Source organism: Cicer arietinum, chromosome 6, assembly GCF_000331145.2.
Source record: "Cicer arietinum cultivar CDC Frontier isolate Library 1 chromosome 6, Cicar.CDCFrontier_v2.0, whole genome shotgun sequence".
Taxonomy (NCBI): domain Eukaryota; kingdom Viridiplantae; phylum Streptophyta; class Magnoliopsida; order Fabales; family Fabaceae; genus Cicer; species Cicer arietinum.
In genome coordinates this window covers 47,571,087-47,583,258 of record NC_021165.2, presented here as the reverse complement: position 1 = coordinate 47,583,258, position 12,172 = coordinate 47,571,087, and the positions used below count along the sequence as shown (strand labels likewise).

Genomic DNA, 12,172 nt, shown 5'->3' with positions numbered 1-12,172 from the left:
TGTCTCATAAAAGCATAATTACCCATCAAACGAAACTATAACTACAACCGTAGTGTTTTGCCCTTGTATTCACCATACTTGTTTATAATTTTTTTAATAATGTCGGAAGACTGTAATTCGCAACTATAACTGCAGTTTAAAATTTGGATATAACCATAAAGTAGAACCTTTCATACTCTAAAATTTTGTTAGATAAACACCCAAAAGTCAATAATTTAAAATTTATGTCTTTTTCCTATATTTAATTATTTTTCAAGTAATTTAAAATTTAGATTAATTTGTACGCATACCCACTTTTTTTGGCCACCAAAAAATTATCTTTTGCAGCTTTTTTTCATATTATAACATTGATGAAATCCAAAACCTTGATTGAAGGTAGAAGATATATTATTATTATTATTATCATCATTATTACATACATAAGGTACATAACACACATAAATAAAAGAAAGAAAATTAATTAATTAATTGTGAAAAATAGAAACTAGTTATTTATTTATTTATTTCTCTAACTTATTTCAGTCAAATCAAACCATATTTGCTTGAATACCTTGATGATAATATCATGATACTCATCTGAATTCAAACAAAGGTAACAAGCAAGAAGATCTTCCAAATCCTTGGATGCCCTTATGTTGTTCTCCACAATCATCTCCACCATTGACTCTCTGAAATCTTTGTGAGGATTGAAAGATGATTTCACTATTGCAAGACTACCGGAGAGGCTTCTCCTGTAGGCGCCGGAAGTTTCCGTCGATGACACGCTTTTCCGGCGATGAAACTGAACCTTCCTTGTAGCAATTCTTGGAGAGTTTACACGAAGTTTCACTCCTGGTGAATTAACAGAGTTAGAAGAGAGTAGTTTCTTTACAGAACAATTTTTCTTCTTGTTCTTCTTTTGTTGTTGATGTTGTTGTTGTTGTTCCTTCAAAATTTTAATCTTTAGAGACATTTCTTTGAGGGGTTTGTGTTCTTTATTGTTGGGTAGTTTTGTAATGATTGGAGGAAGTTGAAGTTTTGAAAAAGAATCATCATACCCTTTAAGTTTATCATCTTTTCTAGCTAGAGAATTTTTGTCAACATCAATATCTTTGTTGTTGGATTTGTTGCAGGGACAAGAAGAAATGGAAAATGAAACCATTTCATCGAATGATGATTCAGTTGGAATAAGAACACGGTCTGTTCTGAATTCTGTTTCAGGGGATTCTGACTCAGTTAAGCTATCAAGTGAAGAAGAAGAAGAAGAAGAGTGTTCTAATTGAGAATCTGATTTTGTCCATACTGATTCAAGAGCTGTGCGACAGATACAACCTGCATAGACAGAGGAAGTAACAAGTTTTGGTGAAGAACATGTTTTTGAGGTTGTTGTTCTTCTTTTTCTTGTTCTGTTTTTGGGTGGTTTTTTTGGTGAATGAAGAGAGAAATTGTTGTTGATTTGTTTTGTTTTTGTTTTTGGGCTGTTTGATGGTGGTGAAGTGAAGAATTTAGTGTTGTTGTTGTTTTTGTTTTGGTTAAGGTTAAGGTCTCTTGTGAAATAGTATGATTTTCTAGGATTGCATTGATTTGGTTTTGAAGAATTTAGTGTTGTTGAGGTTAATGAAGAAATATGCTTTTTCTTGTTTGAGAGTGTTGTTGTTTGCTTTCTTCCTCTTCCTATTTGCCTTAGCTTGTAAAACCAAGCATTCGGAATCATATCTGATAGCTTGAATTTGTTATTCCCCATTCTCCACACTCTCTCTTTGTATTTGGTTTTGTTAAAGTTTGTTGATTGTGTTTGTGTGACTTGTGAAAGCTTTTCTAGGTCTAGTTCTTTATGCAATATTTTAAGGGTAAGAGTAAGAAAGAGTGAGACATTAGATAAATCAATGAGTATCTACTTTTTCTTGCAGTTTTTCTTTAGTACTCTCTATTTCAAGATGTACTTACTTCTTCGCTATTATAAAGTGGTTTAAAATTTTTGTGCATGTATTAAAAATATAAAATTAGAATAAAAATAATTATTTTATTAATTTATTCTTTTTAATTAATTATTAAAGTGTTTTTATTATGATAATAATAAAGTAAAATTAATATTTTCAGAATAGTATATATAATAATAATTAAAAATTACAAGTAAAAAAATATTAAATATGATATTTATTTTAAAATAATTTTTTTTAATGCGAGATTTATTGTAAGAGGAAGGAAACATCTTATACTTATAAGATGATATTTTTTAATTAATATATCTTTTTCAGAATTTATATTAATAAATTTTTTTACACTTTCTTTTTACATTTTAACGGGTTTTATCCTTAATTTGATAATAAAGTTAAAATCCATTTAGTGGATGCTTTTGATTTTTAGTTTTGTAAAACAACCGAAACTTTGGGGGAAAAATAAAAATCTAGTAAAAAACATATATTATTTTTTTGACTAAAAAAAATACATATAATATTAGAGACAGAAAGAGTAAGATAAATAGGAGAGAAAGGGGCACTCGGAATTGGTAGTAGGAAATGGGGTCCACAAGAGAGAGAAAAGGGTGGCACAAATGAAAATAAGTAGGGTCAAAGGAGTGGTGGTGAATTATAATTGGGAGATTGTGACACTAATAAATAATCAGTACCTAACCCTCCCAAATAGTATATGTTATGTCAAATAATTAAAATAACTTAATTATTAACTGTTTTTATTTTCTCTTTTACATACTCTTCCACGTAAGGTGATTCCAATGCAGAAATTTTATGCCTTCTGGGGTTTTAGGCACTTCTTGTTTCTCCACGTGGATTGCATGCTGATATAATGTTTCATTGAACGTGACCCAATATTTAAGATCCTTCTCTGCTAGTGCAAGTGCATCAGTGGGAGCAGAAGCTAAAAAAATTCTTGCACCAACACTAACAAGAAAATCTAATCATGATCACGAGGTCAAGGTTTTTGATCGGGGTTTTTAATGTTTATTATGTCACTGTAATTCAGGTTCCACTAGTCACATTTAACTACATTTATTATGTGACTGTAATGGGGTTCCATGAGTCCAATTTAAAACCTTGGTTGTGATTATTATTCATGAACAAAGAAACCATCCTAACAAAAAAGAAGAAAAATATATGAAAGTATTACTTTGTTTAGAATAAAATAAGAATAAAAATAATAATTAAAAAGTTGATATATTGAGATTATTAATTGACTAAATATATAAAATTTTAAAATTTTCGTTTTGCGTATACTTTTTTTAGAGGGTGTAAATTTTTAAAAATAATATAATATAAAGACATTGTTTTTAAGTGTATTAAAATATAAGTACAATTCAATTAGTGATGCAGTGGTTATTTCTACTACCCAATGATGTAAGGGCCACACCTTCGATATCATTGATAAATGCTAATATGATTAGACTCCATTTTAGTTTCTAGGATTATCTATGTATATTGATACTTCATCCCTCATTTTACGTTTTAGAATGTACAATAAAGAGCAGAGGCGGATCTTGCATATGGTAGGGGATGCGGCCACAAAAAAAAAATTGTATAGATAAAATGATAAAAATGTATTTATTAAAATTAGAAAATTACAATAATACTTAAAATTCAAAAATCTGTATCTTCTTAATTTCCTCTCTCTCCCTCTTGAGTCTTGCTTCCAGAATCGCCGATGCTGCTCCATGACTCACTCTGTTGCATTGTGTCATGATCTATGCTCGGTTGCTCGCCTCGCCTCTGTCTGCGAAGATTCCAACCAATTTTCGATATGTGCTCGATTGCTCGCCTCTGTCGCCTCGCCTCGATCGTTCTTCAAAAGGTTCGGCTTCCAATTTCAATTCATCACTCAATTTTGTTCATCATCATAATTGTTTATTACTTACTTTATTATGCCATTGTTATCAACTCAATTAATATTTATCCCTCTTTTCTTGTTACAATTGTTGAGTGAATCAAAATGTAAATTGATAGATGTTAGTGCTAATAGAAAATTAGGTTTACAAACAAGACATTGTTTTGTTCAAAATTGTAATGCATGTTATGTTATGGAGTTTTTGTTGTTGCATATAAGGTGTTTGATTTTTGTTTTCATTTAATTCTCACAGTCTAAAAAGATGTTTTATGTTTCCTAAATTGGTTGATTTATTGAACAAGACATACAAAGTTTTCTAGCAAACACTAAAGGCTTGAGTTTTTTTAGTTTGCTTAGAACAAAGAAACATAAATAAGTTGTAATTTACTTGATATTAGATGCATTTAAAAAAATTTGATATATAATAGATGCATTTGTTCTTTAAATGTGTTTTGCATCATTGAATTTTTTCTACATCTGCATGTTTTAGAATGCAACTCATTGCCTCGATCGTTCTTCAAAAGGTTCGGCTTCCAATTTCAATTCATCACTCAATTTCGTTCATCATCATAATTGTTTATTACTTACTTTATTATGCCATTGTTATCAACTCAATTAATATCTATCCCTCTTTTCTTGTTACAATTGTTGAGTGAATCAAAATATAAATTGATAGATGTTAGTGCCGATAGAAAATTAGGTTTACAAACAAGACATTGTTTTGTTCTAAATTGTAATGCATGTTATGTTACAGAGTTTTTGTTGTTGCATATAAGGTGTTTTGATTTTTATTTCCATTTAAACTTCACAGTCTAAAAAGATGTTTCATGTTTCCTAAATTGGTTGATTTATTGAACAAGATATACAGAGTTTTCTATCAAACACTAAAGGCTTGAGTTTTTTTAGTTTGCTTAGAACAAAGAAACATAAATAAGTTGTAATTTACTTGATATTAGATGCATTTAAAAAAATTTGATATATAATAGATGCATTTGTTCTTTAAATGTGTTTTGCATCATTGAATTTTTTCTACATCTGCATGTTTTAGAATGCAACTCTTTAGAATGCAACTCATTAGAATGCAACTCTTTGTTTTAGAATACAACCATAATGGCAATTCAAGTGGTTCTATATGTTGATTTATTTAATTTTTTTTATTTGTATTAGAGAAGTTTGTGAGGATGAAGAAGAGTAAAAGAATTGATTCTTTTTTCAAGATGATATAGTTAATGCCATATGTTTGGTTGGAACAACAAAGTCTCGTATTCAAGTCTTGAGAGAAGATGATTGGAATACATTATTTACTGAAGTGAAGACTTTTTGTGAAAAATATAATATTCAGATTCCTGATCTCAACGATGTTCATTCAACAATAAAATCTGGACGCTCTCGTTTTCAACAAGGTCAGGTTACAATAGAGCATTATTTTAGAGTTTAAATATATTTTACTGCCATTAACCAACAATTACAAGAGTTGAATAACATATTTAGTGAGCAAGCAATGGATTTATTAACTCTAAGTTGTGCTTCTAAGAATAATTATAATGCTTTTAACATTGAAAAAAATTTGCACCCTAGTTGAAAAATATTACCCTGTGGATTTCAATATGCAAGAGAATATTAATTTGAAATTTCAACTCTAACATTTCTTGGTTGATGATCGTCAAGATTTAAATTGAAGAATTTATCAATTATCCAAGAATTGTGCTCATGTTTGGTTGTAACTGTGCGTAAAATTTCTACTTGATTGATAGACTACTTCGTCTTATCATGACTTTTCCGATTTTTACTACCACAACTGAAAGATCTTTTTCAGCAATGAAAATTATTAAGTCTAGGTTAAGAAACAAGATGGAAGCTGACTTTTTGGCAGATAGCATGACGATTTATAGTGAAAGAAAAATTGCTGCAAGTATCAGTTTTGAGTCTATTATTGATGATTTAAAGTTAATTAAAGAGCGTATAACATTACTTTAAGGTATTCTTAAGTCACGTAGTTAAATTTTTTTATATGTCACTTTGTGTTTATTACAACTTAATTTTTTGTTATATAATATTATTTGCACATTTGATTTATACATTATAATTTTATGTCAGTCACTCAAACTTTTTAGTCAAGCTCAGCCACTTGTAAAGAGTATGAAGATTATTTATATTTTGTATCAATTGTAATATGATATAAGTGATTTAACTCTTCATCGTTTACCCTATCTTTCTTCTTCTTTCATTCAATTCTTGATCACAGTAGAGGTCGATTTTTTAAATTTAGAACAATTTTATTCCAATTTCAAACCTAAAGATCCCACCAAAGATCTACACATCATGTGTTTCTTTGGTTAATCTAAAAGTGTGTTTGGATGAGAGAATTTTTTAAGAAAATGTAATTTTTTAGGGAAATTCAACTCTTTCAAGCAAATTACTTTGTTTAGAAAAAAAGTTTGAAGAATTTTCAAAATAAAAGTATTTCCTGAAGTATTTTGTCAAAACTAAATTTAAAGAATTTAAAATACCACATAAAATCTAAGAATTTTAAATTATATCTTTACTTTATAGTATATAAATCATGAAACGATTTCTATAATTTTTGCAAGTTTACTATTTTTACCTCATATGTTTTAAAATTTACATATTAATCTCAAAATATTTTTATTTTTTGTAAATTATTTCCTTAAAATTTTTCAAATTGATCCTTGAAAATTGTAAGTAATCCCTCAACTTTTAAAAAATATCAGTTTTGGCCTAAATATAATTTTAAATTTTGTCTCAAATTTTTTGAAATTTATAAAAATAGCTCAAATTTTAAAGAACAATTCTTTTATCCAAATAATAAAATTTAAAACATAAAAGAAAAGTGAAGCATTTGAATGACCTAAAATTTTAGTTTTCTTAAAATTTCCAATTACTCATCCAAACACAATCTAGGAGAAAATCACAATTATTACAATTTGAACCGAGCAATGAAAATGGCATTATAGTTAAAGAACAAAATCAAATTCATCAAGTGATCCTAATTACGATATTTGCGAAAGATGCAACGACATGTTGATTTCTAGGATCGCTCGCACATTATCTCTAGACATTTACTAGTGAATTTTTTTTTATCAATTTAGCTTCATAATTATGGTAAGATCTTAAGATTAGTTTACAAAGGGTAATTTCTTTAGGTTTTTGTACCTTTTCTAATTGCGTACTTTTCTGATTTGAAAATTTGGTAGGTGAAATTAGAAGATCTTAGACCAAAGGTGCCTACCAAATATGTTTTCACTCTTTTAACATCAGATAAGACCTATAGATACTATGATCTATCTAATGCTACTTTTGTTATTAATAGAATGCAAAACACTTTTTGAATTGATACATGCTTATCCTCCTATATTCCTTGATTTAGAAGTATTTGGTTGTTTGTCCAATGCTAGTACTTTCAACTAAAATATTGCAAAATTATATTCTAGAGATAGGAACTGCATTTTTTTTAAAGTTATAAACATGGCACCAAAAGGGGATCTCTTGTTTGCTCTTCATATGTGTTTTTTTATTTCTAGATATGTAGTATTTCATGAAACAATTTTTCCTTATAAACAATCAAATTCTACTATTTATGTTATTCCTATCGCTACAGATGATTCTAATAACAGCAATGTTATATAGTATGAATTTTTTTTTCATGAATAAATCATGAATGTTAAAATATAAAGTTACGAAAATTAACTATAAATTTGATCTGAAGTCGCATATAGGTTAAATAGAAGTAATAAAAACGTAGCGTAGGGGTAACAACTCAAGTCGTTTCACAGTGACTTTTGATTATATTAATCGAATTTAGAATCAATGAAAAAAAGTGGTATCGAATTTAGGTTCAAACAAATTGAGGAAACGAATTAATGTCACGTATATTGAAATGACTAATCCATTGGTTCGGAAATTTTGGACCTATCACATATTCTATCAACGGGTTTCAATTTCTAAATTATGACTCTTTTCTTATTTGACTAGAATTGAGTAAGCAAACATAAATCAATCTTATGTGAGATGTTTATAATCTAATTAATTGTAGTTTTTCGATGCTTTATTGTTAATAATAGGTTGAAATAGTCAAACCAACTAAAAATGACACATATACCCTTCTTTCTTTTTGTTACTATTTTCATCGTAATAGTAAACATTTTCCTTCTAAAAATGATATTTTCTTATTTGATAATTGTTTTCACGATACTGTCATTGTTACATTTATTGACTCAGTGAATTTGGTAATTCAATCTAAAAATAATATTGTTTCTATAACTCTCATTGTTGATCACGAACATCTCAAAAGGTCACCTAGAGCTAGAAATCCTTCTGCTTATCTAAAAGATTTTCAATGCAATGTTGTTTTAAATTCTACTTCTAACAATAACTATGTGTTATAGCCTTTATCATATTTTTAGTCTTATCAAAATATAAAACTATTTTAATTTATTGGGACCTTTTGATATCTTAAAAATCAAAGAAGCAACCAACTATTTTAAGATTTTCATTTGAGGCTGACATAAATTATTTAGTGGTTGACGTAAATTCTTTATGGTCTTCAGTTGTCATCTAATATTTTCGGCATATTGCACCCAACTCTTCATTCTATAAGAACACCAAACACATTGAACTAGATTGTCACATTGTAACGAAGCTGGGATTAATTAACATATATTCACCATATTGTGGGGGACATTAAAATATAATTAATAAACCTTTATTTGTTCAATTAGGCCTTATGTTTAAGCTAGGCTCAATTTATTTTAGTTTGGTTTCTAGAGTTATTCCTATATATTGATATATAAATATTATTGTATTATCTCTTATTTTACATTTTCAGAATGAATAATAAAGAGGATGACAAATATTCAGTATACATATTCTTGTATCAATTGTAACAAAGTGCAATATAACTTGCTTATTGGTTGTTTTAGAAGAATAATGTTGGATTGGGTAGAAGAAAAGGGCACACGAATAACATGGTTGGCCATAAAACATATTCAAGTCTCTTTTTTATATAGAAATGATATTTGATATGGTCAAACTCACGTTAGAATAGCCTTGATAGAAAATGAGTCAATTTCGAATTATTCGATCCAGTTTACAATAGCATAGAAGGTCCCCAAATTAGGACATATCTTTACCCATCGAATTAATCTGAAATCAATGATCTAACTTCACTACTAGAAAAACCGATTTTAGCGTCGGCCACAAGCCCACACTAATAGGTTAAAAGTCGACGCTAACGTTGATGTAGCGTTCGATTAACGTCGGCCATAGGCCTAGGCTAAAACGGTTGAAACTAATCGATAGTGTCGGTCAAATACTATCCTTGCCACTCAATGGCAAAGGAAAGGATTTGCACTCCTTGTTCCTGCACTCCTTGCCACTCAATGGCAAAGGAAAGAATATGAAGTGAACAAGACCATGATAAGTCATTTGCACATTCAATCTCAGCAACTTGATGGCCAAAAAGGGAATTTGAAGATAATGAATCACGATAGCTCACCTATGTTCACATCCTAAGCCATTTGATAACAATTAAATCATGATTATAATCACTAGGTGGCAATCACCACTTCATACCAAGAAGAATATGCATTATACATCAAAGGATGATTTGAGAATCACGCATTTCCTCTTTGGCAACCCTAATGGAATTCTTTTAAAAACCTTGAGAATCTCATATAAAAGAGGATACTTGGTACAATAAAAGTACATTGAATATTAATCCTAAAAATCTTCTGATCTCGAACAAAAACTGACTTGATTATCGAAATATGTGCAAGTACACCACCCTAATGCAGAGCTTAAAATTACCGACATCGTCCTTTACAACAAGTTTCTACATTCCATCCCATAACCAAAAATACGAATTCAGTACCGAAGGGAATCCATAATTGCATTTATGATAATTTTGAAAAATAGATTTTGAATTAACAGCATTAATCATAATTGTATTTTAATATTATAGTGATTAAAATTGAAATGTTGAAATTTTATATGATTAAAAGCATATTTAACTTTAAAAAAAATAGTAGATTATTAAGTATTTTTAATATTGTTAACTTGATTCTTGCCATTTCTACACCACCATCAGTCATATTTTTGAACATCACCTTTGACCGCTTCAAAGTAGTTGCTAAATCAATCTCGAACTTTAATCACTATTTCAGTCTCAAAAATCGGTCACAAAATTCAATCACAAAATCGGTCACTAAATTCGGTTGCAACAACTAGCAATTAGTAGTTTACCTACTGATTTAAATTGATAACTAAATCGGTCGTTGTTGGATTTAGTGATCGATTTTCTTTATTTAGTGACCGAGAAATTGGTCTCTAAAAATGTTTTTTTTTCTAATAGTGAGAATGGATGTCCCAAAAAATTTCATATTAATTTGTTTATTACCACAATATAAAAAGTTTCTCCACAAAAAGCGAGTTCAAATTAAATTTGATTTTTGAGTTCATATTCTCATTATTTTTATCTTGAATTTTGTACATTTAAAAGATTTATATATAATTCACCATAAGTTAGAAAATTCTAAATTTTTGTGGAGGAACTTTTTATAATGTTATAAACATGCTTACAAAAAATCTTTCGAAAACTTTAAAATTTTAAAAAAAGTTAAACATGTTTTAGTTTCACAAGATCTAAACTGTTTTCTGAATAATTTTACAATGACTAAGAGTTTGTATTTTTATTTTACAGGACTAAAAATGAAATGATGAAAATTTATAGGGACTAAAATTATATTTAATCCATAAATTTATTTAATTCTTCTTTTCTTCAAACATTTATCTCCCCTACTTCGTTTGGTGAGAGTTTTGTTCAATCATTTATTGTATTTTTTTTAATAGTCTTTTTTAGGTATTTAATAGTGTATTTCATTGTGAAAAAATATGGTATTTTAAAGCATTTTATTCTATAGATTTAATTTTTTTTTTATCATAATAACAATAACCATGATAGAAGGACACCAACAAAGAAGTTATTAGAATGCAATATCATTGGTAGGATTGGGAGATGTTAAATGAACAATAAAGGACATAATAAAAGTAATAAAAGACATATGTGCAGTAATTATGAGGAGACGATGTCAACAATTGTTATTTTTGAGTTTAGAAAACTGTTTAAAAATCACAATTTATGTCACCTAAAAGATTACTGGGTTGAGTCACGGACTAGGTCGCTCTCTTTAAGACGTTTCGCGGAATCGCACAAATTGTGCAAGGCAGACTATCAAACACGAAGTCGTTAGGATAAAACATCACAAATTCACTGTATCGGAGTTCCACTGCACCGTAGAAAGCCGTTCTAGAATTACACCTTCAGTATGGTGGTTAAAGTCACTCTCACTATAACGATTAAAGACACTTGCAATTTGGTACTATGACCACTCATAAATGAAAAGGAATATGACACAAAAACCGCTTTTAAAGACTATGACAAAAAAACCTTTACAAAAGACTACGACACACAAACCGCTCATAGTGGTATTAGAACCACTAAAAAATTGACGGAATTATGACATAAAAATCGCTCTAAAAGGATAGTTGTAGTAGGACCACTAAAAAATCGATGAAACTACGACATTAAAATTGCTCTAAAAGGATAGTGGTATTAGGACCACTCAAAAAATCTAGGGAACTATGACATAAAAACCGCTCTAAAAATCGAAGGGATTACGACATAACAACCGCACAAAAATCGAAAGGGACTACGACATAACAACTGCAGCTCAAAAAATCGAAGGGACAACGATACAAAAGCGCTTTAAAATATTGAATGGACATAAAGAAATGGGAGAAATGGTTCAAAAATTAGTCGAGCAGAACAAAAAAGGGAGAAAATAGAAAGTTGAGAAATGCATCCAACTTTGGTGTACTTTTCACAATAGTTTGAAACTCATTATATAATGATGGAATCAAACGCACATATATTTTATATCTAATGTGGGACTTTAGTATTTATAGAATTGAAAATTACTCAAAATATGAGAGTTTTCCAATGTGGGACTTCAACAATTTTTAAATTCACTTAATGTTCCAACGATCCTCCACTTGAATTTAAAAGAGTGTTTCTGAAATAGCGTCAAACTCTTCTATAAGATCGAGCATAAACAAAGGCGTATCGTGTCTTGAATCTTTGCATAGTAAGTATGATTCATATTCAACAAGAGTGACTCGTAGTCTTGAACTCTATCTCTGACATCAAACCTACACACAACCTTTTCATAGAGTGTATTCTTAAATGCTCGTTCATTAATGGCTCTGTATGTGTATCCCAATATAGTAAACACTCTAGGAATTCTGCCTCAAAATTCCATAGGAAGCGCCCTACTTCCAC

The 12,172-nt window shown here is 29.1% G+C and overlaps 1 protein-coding gene across 1 annotated transcript; it reads right to left on the bottom strand.

Moving 5' to 3' along the window:
• Window positions 1–369: 369 nt before the first annotated feature.
• LOC101506553 (uncharacterized) lies at window positions 370–1,898 on the bottom strand. Its single transcript, XM_004506376.4, has one exon. The coding sequence runs from the start codon at window positions 1,721–1,723 to the stop codon at window positions 509–511; it is 1,215 nt and encodes a 404-aa protein (XP_004506433.1). The 5' UTR covers window positions 1,724–1,898; the 3' UTR covers window positions 370–508.
• Between the last annotated feature and the right edge of the window lie 10,274 nt (window positions 1,899–12,172).